The following is a 23,954-nucleotide window of genomic DNA, read 5'->3' as shown; positions in this document are numbered from 1 at the left end:
AATACAAAATTGGGGGAAAGGAAAATTGCCCTACCAACTATTAAAAAATATTCACTGTTTCGGCATACAACACTTTCTGTACTACTCTAACCCTGGCAACTTCAATCTGCCTTTCTCTCACAGGACACCTCTGATCTCCAGCCCCAAGGGCACCCACAACTAACACACATAACTTTCTCCACCGATACCACACATCCCTTCGTCTCATGCTCTCCGGCACACTTCTCACACCTAGGCATCTCCCTCCTACACAGTGCTGCAACATCCCCATAAACTGTATCAGACTGTATCAAAAACTCAGCATGACAGACATTGTCTTCTCCGCTTCCCCATGCTCTCCACTGGATCTATATCTCACCAAATGGCGGGCGTCACAGACATCGGGAATCTTCAATTTCAATTGATCCTCCTCAACACTTAATGTAACCCTCATTATCATTCCTTTCAACAGCATCCTGCTCTGAAGAGAAAATCAAGTCACAATTTTTGTCCCTAATTGCGTTTTCTGGAGCGCCCACTCCCTCTGGGCGGACGAAACACAAATAATCACGAGTCCACTCCAAGTTACCTTCACCAACCACTTTTCCACCCAACCTGACACCACATATGGATCAGCCAAAATGCAAGGATCCATTCTGTCTATAAATCTCACTCCCACTGGACCAGAATCATCCTTATCATCCTCGGGACGAAGCCCGAACTCCACGGTCCTCACCGCAGATACTTCATCCTCTCTCTCGCCAGGTTCCATCTCTGAACTACTGGAGCACATATCCCTCTTTTTGCACTTGACGCCAACCTCCCACACCACACCACTTCCCTCTACACTTAACTCCTTAAAGCAGTCATCATTGCACCTGCCACCACAGTTAATTCAGCCATGCCTTTCTAAAGTCTTCGAAACACAAGTTAATAAGCATATCACTGACCATTTCGAATCCCACCGTACCTTCTCTGCTGTGCAATCCGGTTTCCGAGCTGGTCACGGGTGCACCTCAGCCACGCTCAAGGTACTAAACGATATCATAACCGCCATCGATAAAAGATTGTACTGTGCAGCCGTCTTCATCGACCTGGCCAAGGCTTTCGACTCTGTCAATCACCACATTGTTATCGGCAGACTCAACAGCCTTGGTTTCTCAAATGACTGCCTCGCCTGGTTCACCAACTACTTCTCAGATAGAGTGCAGTGTGTCAAATCGGAGGGGCTGTTGTCCGGACCTCTGGCAGTCTCTATGGGGGTACCACAGGGTTCAATTCTCGGGCCGACTCTTTTCTCTGTGTATATCAACAATGTTGCTATTGCTGCGGGTGATTCCCTGATCCACCTCTACGCAGACGACACCATTCTGTATACATCTGGCACTTCTTTGGACACTGTGTTAACAAACCTCCAAACGAGCTTCAATGCCATACAACACTACTTCTGTGGCCTCCAACTGCTCTTAAACGCTAGTAAAACTAAATGCATACTTTTCAACCGTTCGCTGCCCGCACCCGCCCCTGCCCGACTAGAATCACTACTCTGGACGGTTCTGACCTAGAATATGTGGACAACTACAAATACCTAGGTGTTTGGTTAGACTGTAAGCTCTCCTTCCAGACTCACTCTTGTGCACACCAGTATCTCTACTTGCACATCATCATCTGCTCATTTATCACTCCAGTGTTAATCTGCTAAATTGTAATTCTTCACTACTATGGCCTATTTATTTCCTACCTCCTCATGCCTTTTGCACACACTGTATATAGACTTTCTTTTTTTTCCTACTGTGTCATTGACTCGTTTATTGTGTTATTGGCTTGTTTATTGTTTATTCCATGTGTAACTCTGTGTTGTTGTCTGTGTCACACTGCTTTGCTTTATCTTGGCCAGGTCGCAGTTGTAAATGAGAACGTGTTCTCAACTAGCCTACCTGGTTAAATAAAGGTGAAATAATAAAAAAAATGTTTTAAAATTAAACATCTCCAATCCAATATTAAATCTAGAATCGGCTTCCTATTCGCATTCACTCATGCCGCCAAACATACCCTAGTAAAACTGACTATCCCACGATCCTCGACTTCGGCGATGTAATTTAGAAAATTGCCTCCAACACTCTACTCAGCAAACTGGATGCAGTCTATCACAGTGCCATCCGTTTTGCCACCAAAGCCCCATATACCACCCACCACTGCGACCTGTATGCTCTAATTGGCTGGCCCTCGCTACATATTTGTCGCCAGACCCACTGGCTCCAGGTCATTTATAAATCTTTGCTAGGTTAAGCTCCGTGAGCTGCTCCGTGAGCTACCAGTGAGCTGCTATCTCAGCTCACTGGTCACGATAACAACACCCACCCGTAGCACGCGCTCCAGCAGGTATATGTCACTGGTCATCCCCAAAGCCAACACCCCCTTTGGCCGCCTTTCCTTCCAGATCTCTGCTGCCATTGACTGGAACGAATTGCCAAAAATCGCTAAAGCTGGAGACTTATATTTCCCTCACTAACGTTAACCATCAGCTATCCGAGCAGCTAACCGATCGCTGCAGCTGTACATAGCCCATCTGTAAATAGCCCATCCAATCTACCTACCTCATCCCCATGTTGTTTTTATTTACTTTTCTGCTCTTTTGCACACCAGTATTTCTACTTCCACATCTATCACTCCAGTGTTAATTTGCTAAGTTGTAATTACTTGCTACTATGGCCTATTTATTGCCTTACCTCCTCACGCCATTTGCACACACTGTATATAGACTTAATTTTTTTCTATTGTGTTATTGACTGTACGCTTGTTTATTCCATGTGTAACTTTGTGTTGTTGTTTGTGTCGCACTGCTTTGCTTTACAGAGATAAAATAAAAATCCTCACTCTCGTTACATTCAATTTCCTCCTCAAGCTCTTCCAAAAGTTCTATGAGATCCTCCATTCCATACTCACTCAAAACATATTCCACTTTTCTTCTTTTCAACCATCTTCGCCTTCACCAGATCTTCCAGAAGGCTTGTGCTTTCCCCCATTACATATTTGTTCATAACATGTTCCACTTTCTTCCTCTTTTTCTTGTCTGCCATCTTACCGCATCTCAGTTCATCACTATCCCTTCCTGCCTCTTCGATAAAGGACCCATCTTTGTATCTGTGTCATTATAGCATCTGTGATAGCATGGAAAGGGAATACCTAGTCAGTTGCATTCAACCGAAATGGGTCTTCCGCATTTAACCCGACCACTCTGAATTGGAGAGGTGTGAGGGGCTGCCTTAATCGACGTCCAGGGCAGTGCCATTGAGGCTATCTCCATTTTAAAGTAGTCAATGTTCTTCTTCTTTAGTGGCTGATTGCTCCCAACTTATAGGAATCACCATTCAGTTGACTACTTTTAAATGGTGAAAGTCCTCAATGGCAAAGTCCATGCTAAATGGGTAATATCCATGATGAGTCCTCTATCTATCTCTATGGCTTGAACAAGTTCTGGTACAGAGAAAAAAAACTAGAAGTTGGCTAGGTAGATACTCTGACATTTAGGAGAAGAGGATCAGGCTTGGCTCTTCATTTATAGCTCAATGACAAGGGTATTTTAGCTGGAAGACAGTGGTCAGCTACACACGTTACTTATAAATTGGCAATGTACAAAAAAGGCCATTGTTACTAAGTTAGCTCATTTTGCTAGTGAAATGTACTTTAAATCGATAAAACACAATAAGAAAATCAACAAATTGGGATGTTTTCAAACGGTTACTGTGTGACCAAGAACACATTTGCAAGTAGCTTTTTTAGATGTTCGTGAACGCAGCCAAAGCACACGGAAGTGAAATGACGTTCCGTGGAGTGACGTCAGAAGGGCACCAGCAGTCAGCAGATTTGACCCTAGTTACAAATGCCCTTTTCATCCCTGATTACAAGGAATTATCTATAGTCTCATGGGTTGAACGTCGGGAATAACTGTCACTGACAAAGACAATACTCGCTGATCATTACTGCAACACTGAGATGTCGGGAGAGACGAGTTCACAGGTGAGAGACTTGGCTAGTTAGCTAGCACTTCATAGCATTAACGTTCATACCTCAGTGATAACATTTGGCGGAGTGAGGCATGCGCCATTTTTACAGCCAACCCGGACCGCGCTGATTGGTTTATTCACGCACCTCGGCGCTCTACCATGGGAGAATACGTCTCATATATCAAATAATTGACATTACAAATAACGTCTGCCTCGACAGTCACCATCAGCAGCTACATCCATTGAACATGTAGATTAGAAACTAATGTTATGTTAAAGTTTTCCCTTTCTAATGGCAGATTGACAGTTCCCGTAGTAAAAAATGATGTGTGTTAATTAATTAAACTAACCCTAAATAACAGCATAATATGATGCTGCATGTCAGAGCTTCTATGGCTGCTGTACAATGCCTGCAACAAATGTTGCCGGTGTAGTAGCCCCGAGATTGCCGCGCAGCTCCCCTTGGACATATCAACCCACAGAGAACGAGATTGAACTTCACTACATTTTCTAGAGCAGTCGATCTCTAAGGCATTCATATTCGATCACAGTGGCGGGTGTAGGTATAGGCGACATGGGCGGCCGCCCAGTGCGTCACTGGAAGCCGGCACAAAAAAAATCGGAATGGTGACATTTGCGCGATCGGTTTTCTATCGCTCATTTACACGTCAATGATATCATGTCACCATATGGGACTGTGGGTCAATTAAGCTTTTCGGAGTGGGCGCCCTGATTCTAGTTTGTGAGCTAGGAAGGTCTCCCACTCAGAAGTACGAAATGGGGGTAGGTTGACCTCAGGTCCCCCCACTGGAAGCCCGAGGTAGGGTGAGCAGGGGAATCTATCAAATATCGCACCTCTAACTTTGTACAGTACTAATGCAATTAGTAAAATGAGTCACACAACGAAATGCTACCAAATAAACCACAATTAATTCATAATACTGTGAATATATAGTTTCACAGACATAAAGCCTTGTGTTCTATTTTTTTTCTCCCGTCTGGGCTGCTGGCGGTAGGTGTACACGATTCAGCTGCCCTGCGCGCCGGGTTGGCGAACTATTGCCGTTTTGAACCATTTCATATGGCTGAAGGTACAAACGCTGCCTTCCCGGAGGGCCCAGAGAGTAAATCACGTGCACTATAGGTTTACTGCTGGCCAATCGGATGGCTCAGATTACCTTGTCCTTCATTAATGTTGCACGCACAATACTTCTACAGCCAAATTGATGCTGAGATTTCAAAACGTTTAAAACCATGACTAGAGAGACTGTCAACGAATACAGCAAAGAGCTGCTGTTTTTATGAGTGAGTTCATGTTTAAGTTCTTAACACTGACAACACTTTCTGTTCAATACTTTTATAAGCAATTTCCACTCAGCGCTGCAACAAGCACTGCATCGGTAATGAATGATTAAGAAAGTGGATCTATAGCAGGGGTGTCAAACTCATTTTAGCTCAGGGGCCACATGGAGGAAAATCTATTCCCAAGTGGGCCGGACCGGTAAAATCATTATATATATATATATATATATATATATATATATATATATATATATATATATATATATATATATATATATATATATATATATATATAATATAACTTAAAAACAACAACTTCAGATTGTTTTATTTGTTTTAATACGATCAACATAAAACATAATGCTGGAGCCTGAGGACAGTGTGTCCACAATAGTACAAGCACAACATCACTATTAATCATAAAACACCTCAAGTTTATTTGAAAATTCTAAAGAAAAAGAACACACAAACACACAATGCCTCAGTGATTCACAGAAGTATATCACAGATCACAGAACTATATCAGGGTGTCTCATGCAGCACTTTAAGTGGGGTTGCATAGTTTATTTGACTCCTGATACCTGGCATCTTTTAGCTTTCACCAGCGCATCAATATCAGGCGTCACATCCTGAGTGCCAGCCAACTTCAGGATGTGATTCAAGTGCTTGTGCGTGAGCCTTGAGCGCAGCTTTGTTTTATTTATGCTCATTACAGAGAACTTGCTCACAAAGATATGTGGTTCCAAACATGCACAACAATTTTGCAGCGAGGGCTGTCAAGTTGGGGTAACCTGGCAAGAGATTCTGATAAAATGTGTCCAAGCCAGCTGCGGCAAATTTACCCTTCATATCCGAATCACACTGCAAGTCTATTATTTCAAGTTGGATGCTGATGGGCAGATCAGAGGGATTCACGGTGAATGGCGAGCAAAAAACGTTGAAGTCTTTCTCCAGTTCACCAAAAATCTGAAAGCGTTGCTCAAACTCCCATAACAGTCCCGTTATTTTATCTTTGAACCGCTTCATGTCTGCCACATGTTGGGTCGCGCACACATTTTTCAGACAGGGGAAGTGAGCTGCATCACCACCGGCGAGTTGCGTCTCCCACAATGACAGCTTCAACTTGAAAGAACGTATGCTGTCATAATACTGCGTGACGACTTTGTTGCGCCCTTGCAGCTGTTTGTTCAAGTTATTCAGGTGCTCTGTAACATCCACCATAAATGCAAGTGTAACCGATGTGAAATGGCTAGTTAGTTAGCGGTGGTGCGCGCTAATAGCGTTTCAATCAGTGACGTCACTCTCTCTGAGACCTGAAGTGGTTGTTCCCCTTGCGTTGCAAGGGCCGCGGCCTTTGTGGCGCGATGGGTAATGATGCTTCGGTGGGTGTCAGTTGTTGATGTGTGCAAGGGTCCCTGGTTCAAGCCCGGGTTGGGGCGAAGAGAGGGACGGAACCTACACTGTTACACAAGGTCCTGCATCCATTCTGCGGAATGAAATTCTAACACTGGTTTGCCCTTTTCTTCCATGAACTGTTCAATTTCTTCTCGTAAATCAAAGAAACGCCTAAGCACAGCACCTCGGCTTAACCATCTTACCTCAGTGTGGTATGGCAGGCCATAGATGTGGTCTTTCTCTCTGAGAAGGCTGTCAAACTGACAGTGATTCAGGCTTCTGGATCGGATGAAATTAAAAGTTTGGATGACCACCTTCATGACGTTATCCATCTTTAATGACTTGCAACACAGCCTCCTGGTGCAAAATACAGTGAAAAGTCCAAAAATCACGTCCTCCATTTGCAGATTGCACTTTCTCTCTGAACTTTGTCACAACGCCTGCTTTTTTCCCGATCATTGAGGGCGCACCATCTGTAGCCAGGCTGACAGCGCGGGACCAGTCCACTCCGACCCTGTCCAGCGTGCCGACGAGTGCGGTGAAAATATCAGCTGCTGTCGTTGTATCCGTCACCGGCACCAACTCCACGAACTCCTCGGTGACGGTCAATGTGTCATCAACTCCGCGGATGAAAATGGCCAGTTGTGCAACATCTGTAATGTCCGTGCTTTCATCAATTGCAACTGAAAACCCAATTAATGACTTTACTTTTTGCTTCAACTGGCTGTCCAAATCCACTGAAAGATCGGAAATCCTGTCTGCAACTGTGTTTCTTGTCAGGCTGATATTTGCAAAAGCCTGGCGCTTTTCAGGGCACACAATCTCCGCTGCCTTCACCATGCATGTTTTTACAAATTCACCCTCACTAAATGGTTTTGAAGCCACTGCGATTTCATTAGCAATGAGGTAGCTAGCTTTCACTGCAGCGTCACTGATGTCTCGGCTGTGAGTAAACACAGACTGCTGTTTCTTCAGACCCGCCAACAGTTCATTCACCTTCTCTCTTCTCTGCTGTCCTTGAAAGTTGTCATATTTGTCGGCATGAAGACTCACATAGTGGCGACGAAGGTTATACTCTTTCAGCACTGCAACATGCTGTGAACACACCAAACATACAGCTTTCCCATTCAATTCCGTTAATAAATAGGAGGATGACCATTTTTCTTGGAACACTCTGCACTCTGCGTCCACTTTTCTCTTTTTTGACAGAGACATATTAGGGCAATCAGGGTGCCAAAGCACATAATGTTAAAAGTAGAAGCCATAATAAATATTGCGGGCAAAACAAAGTAGCTCATCCGGACTGGCTGCACTTGCTTGACCTACTTGCTCTGCTCCGGTATAAACAGTTTGCTTGCTTAACACAATTGCTATTGCGCCATCCAGTGGACGCAATTGGAACAGCAGTTTCTTTTATTGAAAAATGGCAGCTCATTTTTATACTTTACAAAATCATCTCGCGGGCCGGATTAAACCCCTTTGCGGGCCTGAACCGGCCCGCGGGCCGGACGTTTGACACCCCTGATCTATAGGCTTGCGTTGTTGTTGTTGTTATTATTAGCGGCTTGGGTCTTTTTTAATATCGAGGAATAAATCACTTTCTCTGTTCATAGAAGAAACAACATGAATTTGTGCATGACGCAGAAATAATGTGGTGCAACTCGAGTTTCGCCATCAGCTGGTAGACGGTGTCCCTTTTTGGTCAGTGTTCCTTTTTGTCAGTGTTCCTTTTTGGTCAGTGTCAGTGGAGGAAAGGGAGAGCATATGGCTGTTGAGGCTGACCCTCAGTCTGCTACTCTCTCCATCCATTGAGACCAGAGGTCGACTGATTTATGATTTTTCAACGGCGATACCGATACCTATTATTGGAGGACCAAAAAAAGGCAATAGCGATTAATCAGCCGATTTTTTTATTTATTTTTTTATTTTTATTTTTTTTATATTTTTTTTTATATATTTTTTTTATATATGTGTATGTATGTATGTATGTGTGTGTATGTATGTGTGTGTGTAATGACAATTACAACAATACTGAATGAACAATGAACACTTTTATTTTAAGTTAATATATACATAAATAAAATCAATTTAGTCTCAAATAAATAATGAAACATGTTCATATATAATGAAACATTATATATGAAAGCTGGTGGTTCCTTTTAACATTAGTCTTCAATATTTCCAGTTACGAAGTTTTAGGTTGTAGTTATAGGAATTATGACGCATCGACTATTTCTCTCTATACCATTTGTATTTCATATACCTTTGACTATTGGATGTTCTTATAGGCACTTTAGTATTGCCAGCCTAATCTCGGGAGTTGATAGGCTTGAAGTCATAAACAGCGCTGTGGATCAAGCATTGCTAAGAGTTGCTGGCAAACGCAGTAAAGTGCTGTTTGAATGAATGCTTACGAGCCTGCTGCTGCCTACCACCGCAACTTACCTTGGCTCCTTGCAGCCACAAGGTCCTTTTGATGACGCACTCGCGTAACAGGTGGTCAGCCTGCCACACAGTCTCCTCGTAGATTACAATGTAATCGGCCATAATCGGCATCAAAAAAGGCCGATTACCGATTTGCCATGCCGATTAATCGGTTGACCTCTAGTTGAGACTGACCATCAGATGCTCACTCAGTTGTGCTTTACAAGTAATACAACAACGGATCTTTTACCGGTGTGATCATATAGCCTTCCTCAAATTTTGAAGTATAATTTTAAGAAATGGCCTGAACAACAATGCATCGGCAGGGAAATTTAAGCACAGCCAATATGCGGTGAAAATGTATTGGGCCATATAGCTTACTGCACAAACCTCATTGCTACAGAACTGTTTTTAATTGGTTAATGTTGCACAGGCGTATGTTTTTTACTCAGAAAGTGATCTTGATTCAAAAAAGGTTGTTGACCACTGTTCAAGAGTTTTCCCTGTTAACGCTATCAATGTTTCCCTTCACTGTGGCAATTGGGATCGAATCAACGCAATGTTAGCCACTTTCAATGCAACATACCGAAACAAAACTAACTATGCAAGAGATTTTGTTGTAGGCAGAATGCATAGGATTCTATTAAATTGACACACACTACTCAGCCCGAATTCTACACAGACTGGTATGGCATAAACATTTAGAGATGCAGTAGGCCTATATGCAAATAGACCATTGCCATATATGGATCTGTCCCATTTACTTTGAACTGGACTGTGTTTACAGCATGAGCGGTTCTGAGTAGATGCCTTGTTTTGAGATCAAAGCGAGAGCTGCATGTAGCCACGTGTGCACATTTTGTTCATATCCTTTGCTAGTTAGTGAGTTATTAGCCCCGTTATAGATCATTTGTAATCAGCAATAGGGGAGTGATTGCTTCCTACAAAAGCACAAAATGTGTACATTTATAGACCTCTTTGAAAAGCGAGTCAAGTAAATAACTTTTTTTTGTCTTAAGGGGCAGTATTGTATTTTGAGACAGGCTTGAATAAGCTAAGTAGCCAATAGGCAGAGGGTAGCATAATTTGTCTGATCCCCTGTAATAATGGTATGGGAATAATACTGCATTTTATTTTGTAAAGTGGTTTCTTGCATCAAACAATACAACATTTTCAGTCACCTCCTTGTCTGAAGGGCAAGTGGATAAACGGGTTAATATCAAGCCCTGCCTGTTTTTTTTAAAAAGTCTCATGGAATGTAGGCCTACATTGAACATCACACATTGCTACTGTAGGCTGAATGATAGAACAGCTATTTCCATGTTAAAATGTTATGGGATGCATTTTCTCCATTGTTTTTGATAGTAGGCCACTCTGGCAGGCCTACATTATGATCAAGTAGCCACAGTAGCCTACATGGCCACTGTTAAAACTGTAACTTAAGGCAGGTACAGCCTCAGTGTTCACAGTAAACGCGTGCTGGAAGTTGCACAGAATTTTGACAACATTCAAGTTTGCGCTCAGCATACCTGAAATTTGCTCAGTGCCTAATTTTTTTGGAGGGAACTTTGCCTACAACATCCAGTGCGTCAACTCTTGCCTTGTCCTATAAAACCTAAAGGTTGTCAGCTTTTAATGGGATCCGATTTAAACAGAAAAATTGATCATTTTTCTATCAGTGCTTTCCAGATACAGTTGAAGTCGGATGTTTACGTACATTTAGGTTGGAGTCATTAAAACTCGTTTTTTCAATCCACTCCACAGATTATTTCACTTATAATTCACTGTATCACAATTCCAGTCGGTCAGAAGTTTTCATACACTAAGTTGACTGTGCCTTTAAACAGCTTGGAAAATTCCAGAAAATGATATCATGGCTTTAGAAGCTTCTGATAGGCTAATTTACATCATTTGAGTCAATTGGAGGTGTACCTGTGGATGTATTTTAAGGCCTACCTTCAATCTCAGTGCCGCTTTGCTTGACATCATGGGAAAATCAAAAGAAATCAGCCAAGACCTCAGAAAAAAAATGGTAGACCTCCACAAGTCTGGTTCATCCTTGGGAACAATTTCCGAACACCTGAAGGTACCACGTTCATCTGTTCAAACAATAGTATGCAATTATAAACACCATGGGACCACGCAGCTGTCATACCGCTCAGGAAGGAGACGCGTTCTGTCTCCTAGAGATGAACGTACTTTGGTGCGAAAAGTGCAAATCAATCCCAGAACAATAGCAAAGGACCTTGTGAAGATGCTGGAGGAAATAGGTACAAAGTATCAATATCCACAGTAAAACGAGTCCTATATCGACATAACCTGAAAGGCCGCTCAGCAAGGAAGAAGCCACTGCTCCAAAACCACCATAAAAAAGCCAGACTACGGTTTGAAACTGCACATGGGGACAAAGATCGTACTTTTTGGAGAAATGCCCTCTGGTCTGATGAAACAAAAATAGAACTGTTTGGCCATAATGACCAAATCAAAAATCAAAGTTTATTTGTCACGTGCACCGAATACAACAGGTGAAATGGTGAATCCTTACAGTGAAATGCTTATTTACAGGCTCTAACCAACAGTGCAATTTCTAAGTTAAAAAAAGGTATTAGGTGAACAATAGATAAGTAAAGAAATAAAGACAGTGAAAAATAACAATAGCGAGGCTATATACAATAGCGAGGCTATATACAGTAGCGAGGCTATATACAATAGCGAGGCTATATACAATAGCGAGGCTATAACAATAGCGAGGCTATAACAATAGCGAGGCTATATACATGCACCGGTTAGTCAGGCTTATTGAGGTAGTATATACATGTAGGTATGGTTAAAGTGACTATGCATATATGATGAACAGAGAGTAGCAGCAGCATAAAAGAGGGGTTGGCGGGTGGTTGGTTGCGGGACACAATGCAGATAGTCCAGGTAGCCAATGTGCGGGGGCACCGGTTGGTTGGGCTAATTGAGGTAGTATGTACATGAATGTATAATTAAAGTGACAATGCATATATGATAAACAGAGAGTAGCAGCAGCGTAAAAGCGGGGTTGGGGGGGCACACAATGCAAATAGTTTGGGCAGCCATTTGATTACCTGTTCGGGAGTCTTATGGCTTGGGGGTAAAAACTGTTGAGAAGCTTTTTTGTCCTAGACTTGGCGCTCCGGTACCGCTTGCCATGCGGTAGTAGAGAGAACAGTCTATGACTGACCATCGTTATGTTATGAGGAAAAAGGGGGAGACTTGCAAGCCGAATAACACCATCCCAACCGTGAAGCACGGGGGTGGCAGCATCATGTTGTGGGGGTGCTTTGCTGCAGGAGGGACTGGTGCACTTCACAAAATAGATGGTATCATGAGGAGGGAAAATTATTTGTATACATTGAAGCAACATCTCAAGACATCAGTCAGGAAGTTAAAGCTTGGTCGCAAATGGGTCTTCCAAATGGACAATGATCCCAAGCATACTTCCAAAGTTGTGGCAAAATGGCTTAAGGACAACAGTCAAGGTATTGGAGTGGCCATCACAAAGCCCTGACCTCAATCCCATAGAACATTTGTGGGCAGAACTGAAAAATCGTGTGCGAGCAAGGAGGCCTACAATCCTGACTCAGTTACACCAGCTCTGTCAGGAGGAATGGGCCAAAATTCACCCAACTTATTGTGGGAAGCTTGTGGAAGGCTACCCGAAACGTTTGACCCAAGTTAAACAATTTAAAGGCAATGCTACCAAATACTAATTGAGTGTATGTAAACTTCTGTCCCACTGGGAATGTGATGAAAGAAATAAAAGCTGAAATAATTCATTATCATTACTATTATTCTGACATTTCACATTCTTAAAATAAAGTGGTGATCCTAACTGACTAAACACAGGGAGTTTTTACTAGGATTAAATGTCAGGAATTGAGAAACTGAGTTTAAATGTATTTGGCTAAGGTGTATGTAAACTTCCGACTTCAACTGTACATACATGTCTATTTCATGACCATTTGGAAAATGCCTATACAAATGATCTTACAAAAGCCCATCGCTACCCCTCACTGCTCATAATAACTGGCACAATGAATCGACACGCTTGACTTATCAGCTAGGACCAGGGAAATGGGGGTGTAGGAAGTTGAGGCATGGTTCAGTATTTCTAGTGCTAGGCTATATGACTTGCCACTGCTCCCCACATAGACACAGCAGGCTTTCACAGATCTACAGACGGCACAAAGTGCTGCTCTGCGTGTAGAAGCTAAGGTTTACTGAGAACTATGGAGGGACCTTTATAAGTACGTCAGGGTAAGAGGAAAGCAATTTAAGCAGAGTTTGTTTATTTTATGATATGGAGCAGTTATATATGACTTACAGTGAAAGGAGTTGGGACAATACTAAGGGAATAATTGCCATGAACCGCAACTACACGTAGAAGTTTAAAAACTCCATTATTGGAAAATTGGCTGTTGCAATGTATTGCTTGTGTTTTTCCAACAGGAGAGTAATGGGAAAGTTAGCCGGGTCATAAGAATTGGAACCCGAAAGAGCCAGGTAAGATACCTTTGGTGGTTGAGTGGAACTAAATTCCATGTGGTTTTAGGTTTAAGGTAATGTCATTTTTCACTTGAACAATTTTTCCGGTGTCAGTGAAACTACTGTGGAGTTAAACTTTGGAATGGCAAAACAGCTTTTGAATAGGGTAGCGCAGAGCATGGCAACTCTTTATCAGGTAAGGTTCCCTTCTTTGTTCCCTCAGATACAGCAGTCAGGGATGTCTGCACCTCCTGCAACAGAGATAGTCCATTCACTTCTCCAATTATGTCTAGCCTTTTACTACAGCTTCTTATGCTCACGTCCCAGTGATTTGATAACGCATGGCTGAACATTTGCTTCTTGAATAGCCTACGATTATTCAGTATTATCCAAGAAGTCAACTAGCTAGAAACCAACCATCCAAAATGCACACACACAAGTTGTCATCCAAATTGAATTGATTTCTGTTCATTTATTGACCTCAGCTGGCTCGTATTCAGACGGACAGCGTTGCAGAGAAGCTGAAGGGACTGTACCCCGATGTCCACTTAGAAATAGGTGAGTCCAGGTGAACGGCAATGCACTCATAGAAAAAAAGGTGCTATCTAGAACCTATAATGGTTCTCCGGCTGTCCCTATAGGAGAACCCTTTGAAAAACCTTTTTGGTTCCAGGTAGAACCCTTTTGGGTTCCATGTACAAAGGATTCTACTTGGAACCCAAAATGGTTTTACCTGGAACCAAAAATGGTACTCCTATGTCAACAGCTGAAAAAACCTATGGAACCCTTTTTTCCCCCTAAGAGTGTAGGATTTTTTTTTTTACAGTATATATAGTTAACTGCCAAAATAATGGAAAGACTTGAGTAAATGAAGGACACAAACTACATTGAAAGCAGGTGCCTCCACACAGATGTATTTCCTGAGTTAATTAAGCAATTAACATCCCATCATGCTTAGGGGAGGCCATTATTTAGGCAATTATTTGGGCTACCATGGCTATATCCCCACAGGATGACAAGGGCATGAGTGGTCACTGAATGGTTTGATGAGCATGAAAATGATGTAAACCATATGCCGTGGCCGTCTCACTCACCAGATCTCATCCCAATCTAAGAGTTATGGGAGATTCTGGAGCGGCACTTGAGACAGCATTTTCCACCACCATCAACAAAACCCCAAATGGTGGAAGAATGGTGTTGCATCCCTCCAATAGAGTTCCAGACACTGGTAGAATATATGCCAAGGTGCATTGAGGCTGTTCTGGCTCGTGCAGGCCCAACGCCCTATGAAGACACTTTTTATGTTGGAGTTTCCTTTATTTTGGCAGTAACATGTATGTTCTGTTACTTGTAGTGCTGTAATCTTCCTTTGACTATGGAGATGCATCACAATAAGATACCTACAATACAGTAATTAAACGACTATCACTTTGTATATGTCCTTGTCTTTCTGTGTCAGTTGGCATGACAACTACAGGGGACAAAATCCTTGACACAGCGTTATCGAAGGTAAATCTGTTTATAAACTAAAGCATGCCTCATCAGAACTATATTATTGCCCAAATTGTTAATTTTGCTTGACTCAGTAGTGTGTGAAAAACACTAAGTTCTGAGCTAAAAATGTAATGGGGTTAACAGTTAGTAACCTATATGCTTTCTAAATGCAGATTGGAGAGAAGAGCCTTTTCACCAAAGAACTGGAGACTGCTCTGGAGAAGAACGAGTAAGGCTGATTTTGTCTTCTGGAACTGGCATTTCAGTTGGATCCACACAACCAACTCCTCATTTTCAAAGTTAAAGAAAAACTATAGAAAATGTTCCATATGAATAAAAAGTTGTTGATGTATTGATTGCGTATGTCTTCACACCCCAGAGTTAATACTTGCTGGAAGCACCTTGGACAGCCATTACAGCTGTAAATCTTTTTCAATAAGATTCTACCAAGTTTGCACAACTCTTAGGGCAACATTTCTTCATAGTTTTTTTGTCAAAATGGCTCAAACTCAGTAAGTTTGGGTGGGAGTCATTGATTGACAGCAATATTCAAACCTTGTCTCTGATTTGCAAGCAAATTCAAGTCAGGACTGAGGCTCGACCACTCATGAACAATCGACACCTCTTGAAAAGCCATTCACTAGGCACTGTACATTCAAACTGTAGGCTACATGACTATTATCCTTAATGTGGAAAGCTACTACTGTCGAGGTACTTTCTTTATTACAATGTAATGGCATACATTTTGAGTAGCTTCAAAATGTCATTAATGTCTTCAAGACTTTGATTTGTGCAGGTGTTTAATGTCCAGTTTTTGCTCTGAAATGTTGCAAAATAAATGACTGTTGTGCTGTGTCTCCTATAGGGTAGACTTGGTGGTCCACTCTTTGAAAGACTTGCCCACGACTCTACCTCCTGGCTTTACCATAGGAGCTGTGCTAAAGTAAGTCGACACAATAGTGCCTCTGTAAGGATCCACGGAGAAATCAAACACACTGTCCTTATTCATCTGGGCCTCTTTTGTTGGTGTTCCAACATACTGATTTGGTGTGAAACACAATCAGTTTTAGTCACATATTGTAACATATTTTAAGATATTTCCTTCAAAGTTTTTACAGGTTCCTACACATTGATTTTATTACAAATATAGATTTGAAATTATGATCTAGCTAGCTTAGCTATGTGTGTATATACATTTATTTGGAATACTCCAAGCACACCAGTGTATAACCTTTTGAGTATCTACTATTGAAGTAGGATTCTCTTCACCACTACTGTGGAATGAAGTAGCCTTCGATATTTTCATGGTAAATAGTTTTTTTCTTCCTGTTCTTTTTAAGGCGCGAGAACCCCCATGACGCAGTGGTCTTGCATCCCAAAAACATGGGAAAATCCCTTGACACCCTGCCTGACAAGAGGTACGAAACAGTTGAATTGTACTCATGACATTGTTTGAAGAATCTTTTCCAATCTTTTTTAAAGAAGGAGTGGCTTGACATTGATCTTGATGGGGTTTTTTTTTCATAGTGTGATAGGCACAAGTTCCCTGCGACGGGCTGCTCAGCTAAAGAAAAGATTCCCCCACCTGGAGTTTAAAGATATTGTATCCTTTCTCTCAGTGCTACGTTCACTCACTGTCACTCTCACAGTATAGCGAAAGATTAAAACAGGATCTTCATTTCAAATCTGATGCACATCATATCGGTAATGAGCACCATCTATAGAGGGTTGTGAGTTTGTTTCCTTAGTGCGTTTTTTCCAGCGAGGAAACCTCAACACGAGGTTGAAGAAGCTGGATGAAAAAGACGACTTCTCGGCCATTATACTGGCTGCAGCTGGACTCCGTCGCATGGGCTGGGATAGCCGAGTCAGCCAGGTTCAGTTGAAGTCGGAAGTTTACATACGCCTTAGCCAAATACATTTAAACTCAGTTTCTCACAATTCCTGGCATTTAATCCGAGTAAAGATTCCCTGTCTTAGGTCAGTTAGGATCACCACTTTATTTTAATAATGTGAAATGTCAGAATAATAGTAGAGACAATGATTTATTTCAGCTTTTATTTCTTTCATCACATTCCCAGTGGGTCAGAAGTTTTCATGCACTCAATTAGTATTTTGTAGCATTGCCTTTAAATTGTTTAACTTGGGTCAAACGTTTCGGGTAGCCTTCCACAAGCTTCCCACAATATGTTGGGTTAATTTTGGCCCATTCCTCCTGACAGAGCTGGTGTAACTGAGTCAGGATTGGAGGCCTCCTTGCTCGCACATGCTTTTTCAATTCTATTGAGGTCAGGGCTTTGTGATGGCCACTCCAATACCTTGACTTTGTTGTCCTTAAGCCATTTTGCCACAACTTTGGAAATATGCTTGGGGTCATTGTCCATTTGGAAGACCCATTTGCAACCAAGCTTTAACTTCCTGACTGATGTCTTGAGATGTTGCTTCAATATATCCACATAATTTTACTTCCTCATGATGCCATCTATTTTGTGAAGTGCACCAGTCCCTCCTGCAGCAAAGCACCCCCACAACATGATGCTGCCACCCCTGTGCTTCACGGTTGGGATGGTGTTCTTTGGCTTGCAAGTCTCCCCCTTTTTCCTCATAACATAACAATGTTCATTATGGCCAAACAGTTTTATTTTTGTTTCATCACACCAGAGAACATTTCTCCAAAAAGTACGATCTTTATCCCCATGTGCAATTGCAAACCGTAGTCTGGCTTTTTATGGCGGTTTTGGAGCAGTGGCTTCTTCCTTGCTGAGCGGCCTTTCAGGTTATGTCGATATAGGACTCGTTTTACTGTGGATATAGATACTTTTGTACCTGTTTCCTCCAGCATCTTCACAAGGTCCTTTGCTGTTGTACTGGGATTGATTTGCACTTTTCGCACCAAAGTACGTTCATCTCTAGGAGACAGAACAAGTCTCCTTCCTGAGCGGTATGACGGCTGCGTGGTCCCATGGTGTTTATACTTGCGTACTATTGTTTGTACAGATGAACGTGGTACCTTCAGGCGTTTGGAAATTGCTCCCAAGGATGAACCAGACTTGTGGAGGTCTACACCTCCAATTGACTCAAATGATGTCAATTAGCCTATCAGAAGCTTCTAAAGCCATGACATCATTTTCTGGAACTTTCCAAGCTGTTTAAAGGCACAGTCAACTTAGTGTATGTAAACTTCTGACCCACTGGAATTGTGATAAAGTGAATTATAAGTGAAATAATCTGTCTGTAAACAATTTTTGGAAAAATTACTTGTGTCATGCACAAAGTAGATGTCCTAACCGACTTGCCAAAACTGTAGTTTGTTAACAAGACATTTGTGGAGTGGTTGAAAAACGAGTTTTAATGACTCCAGTCTAAGTGTATGTAAACTTCGGACTTCAACTGTAGCTACCTCGAACACTCCACATCACAACACATTCTCCATACATAGAGATAAATCAAGATTCATCTTAATTAATCAAGATTCAATTGAATGTGGTTTTTAGACTATGTAAGCCTATATATAGCCCACTGAGTTTTTCCAAGCGGTCATCTGGTCATGGAAAACCTCCTGGCCCTACATAATGTGTCCGCCTACCTAAAATATTGGGCAGTTATCTTTAATTTGTGTCTTTGCATTTGCAGATCCTGGGCCCTGAGGACTGTATGTACGCTGTTGGACAGGTGGGTAGATTTATTTTATGAAGGAGAAATTGGCAACTTTAACTCTCATACCTGCTGTCCTTATTCCATTGTGTAATAACAAAAAAAAACCGCTAAACTGTTGTTAAAACTGAATATTTTACCCTGAAAGGCTCTGTATATGTGAGGATTAGAATTTTCAGCGTGGTCTTAACAGACTGAGGGTCCATTGCTTGGCTGTGTTCCAGGGGGCTCTTGCCATCGAGGTGCGGGCCAGAGACGAGGACATCCTGGAGATGGTGTCTGTTCTGCACGACCCCAACACGGTCCTGCGCTGTATAGCAGAGCGAGCCTTCCTCAGACGACTGGCAAGTCTCACTCCTAGATGTTTTATTATAGTGTGTTCAGTGTATCTGAATTGTTGGCTGCTAGTGGATTGTCAATGCTACTTAATGTAGATACTCATAATACTCAAGGACCAGTTTCCCAGACACAGATTAGCCTAGTCCTGGACTAAAAAGCATGCTCAATGGAGAATCACCATTGAAAGGGCTTTTTAGTCTAGGACCAGGCTTAATCTGTGTCTGGGAAACCGGCCATTTAAGGTACAATTGCAAGTGAAAGAAGAAGAATTGAAATAAAACAAATAAAAAGTAATCTTAGGCTTTATGTCACACAAACAGTACTTAAAGGGGCAATCCGGAGTTGAAACAATCACAAAGCGTTTACTCCACCTCTATTTTGGTAAAAAGCTGAGGGATGGGCCTGGAGGCAATACAGTGTTTTTTTCACTGGGGCTGAGCACCCTGCCATTCAGGACCTCTATGCCAGGCGGTGTCATAGGAAGGCCCTAAAAATTAATACATCCAGCCACCCAAGTCATAAACCGTTCACTCTGTTACCTCTCGGCAAACGGTACCAATGCACCGTCTGGAACCAACAGGACCCTGAACAGCTTCTACCCCTAAGCCATAAGATTGCTAAATACACTGAACAGAAATATAAACACTATGTAAAGTGTTGGTCCCATGTGTCATGAGCTGAAATAAAAAAATCGCAGACATTTTCTATACGCACAAAAAGCTTATTTTGCATTTGTCCTTTGCCAAGATAATTAATCCACCTGACAGGTGTGGCATATCAAGAAGCTTATTAAACAGCATGATCATTACACAGGTGCACCTTGTGCTGCGGACAATAAAAGGCCACTTTAAAATGTGCAGTTTTGACCTCGACAACGTGACACTTCCGTCTTCTTCACCTGCGGGATTGTCTGAGGATGATGGGAGGGGGAGTATTTCTGTCTAATAAAGCCCTTTTGTGGGGAAAAACTCATTCTGATTGGCTGGGCTTGACTCCTTAGTGGGTGGGCCTGGCTGCCAAGTGGGTGGGCCTATGCCCTGCAAGGTCCACCCATGGCTGCACCCCTGCCCAGTCATGTAAAATACATGCATTAGGCCCTAATGAATTTATTTCAATTGATTGATATCCTTATATAAACTGTAACTCAGTAAAATCTTTTTAGTTGTTGCATGTTACGTTTATATTTTTGTTCAGTATAGTTAGTCCAGGTAGCTATTGGTTAACTATTTAATTATCTGCATTGACCCTTTTTGCACCAACTTTTCTTGGCTCATCACAAACGCTGCTGCTACTGTTTATTGTCTGTCGTGCTGACCAATCACTTTATTCTTAGTTATACAGTATGTACATATCTACCTCAATTACTTCGTACCCCTGCACATCGACTCGGTACTTGTACCCCGTGTAAATAGCCAAGTTATACTCATTGTGAATTTATTATTACTTTTTATTATTACATGTTATTATTTCTCTATTTTATTTTTCTCTGCATTGCTGGGAAGGGCCGTAATTAAATATTTCACTGTTAGTCTTCCCTTGTTGTTTACGAAGCATGTGACATACAATTTGATTTGATTAATTTAGAAAATGGATGCAACAACTGCAGATTACCCCCTTTAACCAAATGTCTATATTTGACACTCCAGTGTAATCACTTTCGCTTCTTGTAGGAGGGGGGTTGCAGTGTACCAGTTGCTGTCCACACTGAAGTCAAGGACTCTCAGGTAAGGGCTTATGACATTTGCTAAAGTGTGAGTGTGTGTCGTTGCATATCCATGGTTACATGCGTGCGTGCCTTTGTAACTGTTGTGTTCTATTTACCAAAGCTCTACCTGACGGGAGCAGTGTACAGCCTGGATGGTTCCGACAGTCTCAAGGAGACCATGCAGACCAGCATTGCTTCAGACAATAAGGTCAGACTAATGATTTCTCACTCCCAGTCAACTCTTCCAACTAAACATATCAGCTCATCAAGGGGCTCCCTTCTCAGGGCATATTTATTTATTTGGTTTATTTAAGCTGTCTTTCCTCTGTGGTAGGTGGAAGAGCAAGTGGATGAGCGGGTCCAGCGTGTTGGCGTAACAGCGAACAACATGCCAGGCCCGGCCCAGGATGCTGCTGAGAAGCTTGGTCTAGACTTGGCCAATCTACTGCTGAGTAAAGGGGCGAAGGAGATCCTTACCGTGGCCAGGCAACTTAACGATGCACGATAAACTCACTTTGTGCCCCCAGCTGGGTCTGGAGGTGTAACCTGCACTCACTGGTACTCATGATATAGCATAGCACTGTCAGCACTACCAGACGTGGGTTTGAATAGTATTTGTTTTCGTTCAGTTTGATTGATCCTGCTTGGAGTGCCAGAACATTAACGCACAGGTAACTGCCAAAATAATGGAAACACTTGAGTAAATGAAGAATGCAAAGTATATTAAGACGGGTGCTTCCACAGAGGTTTGGTTTCTGAGTTAATTAAGCAATTAGGATCCCATCATGCTTAGGGTCATGTATAAAAATGCTCTACAGGCTGTAGGATCACAATTCCCTCATTCACAGGGCATGAATAATCACTGAATGGTTTGATGAGCCTGAAAACAATGTAAGCCATATGACATGGCTGTCTCAGTCAACAGATCTCAACCCAATTGAACACTTATGGGACATTCTGAAGCGGCGCCTGAGACAGCATTTTCCATCAACAAAACACCAAATGATGGAATTACTGGTGGAATAATGGTGTTGCATCCTGCTAATAGAGGCACATTGGAGCTGTTCTGGCTCGTGGTGGCCCAACACCGTATTGAGACACTTTATGTTTGTGTTCCCTTTATTTTGGCATTTACCTGTACACACATTGAGGGACTCCATTTCTCAGTGGGGATCATGCTACCTCTTTCATCAACAGAGCTCTGATAATCTTGTTTGATGAATGACATGTGTGACACATTAGTGATGTCTGTTAAACAGACCCAGAACATGCAAGCTACAGTGACAAACTCTAGCTTATGAGTACTATCAGACCAAGGCCACCTGTCTACAACACCAGAGCGTCTATTATTATTATTACGCAGTGTATATATATCTTTTTCTATTAGCCACGATCAATGTCAAGACCATAAGGAAAAAACTCCATATAAAATGCAGATGATAAACGGAACACTGGATGCAGTACAAGAACTAAACTCAATGTTGGATACCTGTGGCATTTTCCTTTCACTGTGTTCACAAGTTTAATGTGTTTTGATCCTAAGAGGATTTTTATTGCTTGCTTGTTTTGCTATACCAATTTTAAGAATATAAAGCAGCGTGAAATAACACCCAACTGCATACTTCAAAACGGCCTGTATTCATAAAGCGTCTCAGAGTAGGAGAGCTGACCAGGTACCCCCGGCCGTGTAGTCTTATTCATTATGGCAAAACTGATCCTAGATCAGCACTCCTATTCTGAGAAGCTTTATGAATACTGGCACAGGTTTGGCATGATCCAGCCTACTACTCAACAACTTCAGAATTCAACAAGTATTCCATAACCATACCACTAGATATGGCTCCAATGATAACTATATTTGTGTATTATGAAAGAAATAGAGAAAATAATTGAATGTAATGTCGTAAGCTGCCTTTTTAGATATTTTGTGGGTTTTGTTGACAAACCTTTTGCTGTCAGATACCATGGTTTTGTGCCTTACTTTAGTTGTTCTGTCTATGTGGCTGCTGTGTGTTCAGCTTTGCTTCCAACCTAGTACAACCTTATTACCTTGAACTACACGTATGCCTTTTCCATTTTACCCCCAGAGCCTGCAAAGCTTTTCCTGTCGCCCCATTGTGACCTCTCCAACTTACATTTAGCAGAATGCATGATGTAACATATGTTGCATTATGTTACATTACGTGGTGTTATGTTGTTTGACTATCGATACTTCAAAGGTGATTGTGCCATATTTCTGTTTGGCAGCTTTCTGCTTTCCGCTGCAGTGCTCAGACATTTTAAGAAGATGCTGGTCAAATGATACTTGCTATACCATCTATTTATTTATTATTGCAGTAATCATCATGACATGACAGAATGTGGAAATGTAATGCAATCTGGAAGCGTCATGCTTTGCTTTGTCACTTTCATGAATTCTGTGTCATAAAAAAGAGCCAGCCTCAAGTAAAGCCACAAGTTACTCTCAAGCTTTTATTACTCTCTAGCTTTTATTACTCTAGCTTTTATTACTCTCTAGTATTTTATTACTCTCTAGTATTTTATTACTCTCTAGCTTTTATTACTCTCTAGTATTTTATTACTCTCTAGTATTTTATTACTCTAGCTTTTATTACTCTCTAGTATTTTATTACACTCTAGCTTTTATTACTCTAGCTTTTATTACTCTAGTATTTTATTACTCTCTAGCTTTTATTACTCTCTAGTATTTTATTTGATTCGTATTATTATTAATGTTTGGTAGAGCACCAGTGTTTTCGTTCTTCTCGGTCTTAAAGGGGAAATCTGCAGGTGCTTCATCCATTTTGGGACTTCTGAATTAATTCAATGTTCCCATTGATTCTTGAAGAATATAACTTATAAATGCCTCATGAGCTTAGTTCAACTGTCGTACTCCATCAGAACCCAAATTATACGCTTTTTTTCACTCCAACGTTTGTAAACAAAGTAAATATAAACAAACATGCCTCAATATGGTTAAAACTATAATTGTAATATCATGGTTAATCAGTCCTTGCATCCATAGCTCTGTCTATGAATTTCAGAGCTTTTTACTGAAACGGGTGGGGAGAACACATAGTTATTGTTTCAACAGCTTTAAAGGGAAAGTTCAGTACTTTACAAATGAATGTTAGATGGTTGGT

At 41.6% G+C, this 23,954-nt stretch overlaps 1 protein-coding gene across 1 annotated transcript; it reads left to right on the top strand.

Annotated features, from left to right (window-relative positions):
• Positions 1–3,760: 3,760 nt before the first annotated feature.
• On the top strand, positions 3,761–23,277 carry hmbsb (hydroxymethylbilane synthase, b). Its single transcript, XM_029772342.1, has 14 exons — positions 3,761–3,999; positions 13,584–13,637; positions 14,105–14,177; positions 15,079–15,128; positions 15,287–15,342; positions 15,979–16,056; positions 16,454–16,531; positions 16,641–16,716; positions 16,876–16,989; positions 18,747–18,785; positions 18,992–19,111; positions 20,777–20,830; positions 20,933–21,019; positions 21,146–23,277. Exons 1-14 carry the CDS (start codon positions 3,976–3,978, stop codon positions 21,317–21,319), a joined length of 1,077 nt encoding a protein of 358 aa, XP_029628202.1. The 5' UTR covers positions 3,761–3,975; the 3' UTR covers positions 21,320–23,277.
• The last annotated feature ends 677 nt before the right edge of the window (positions 23,278–23,954 follow it).

This window comes from Salmo trutta, chromosome 13 (genome assembly GCF_901001165.1).
Source record: "Salmo trutta chromosome 13, fSalTru1.1, whole genome shotgun sequence".
Lineage (NCBI taxonomy): Eukaryota > Metazoa > Chordata > Actinopteri > Salmoniformes > Salmonidae > Salmo > Salmo trutta.
Note: the sequence above shows the minus strand (reverse complement) of the source record. Positions and strands in the feature narration are given on the sequence as shown.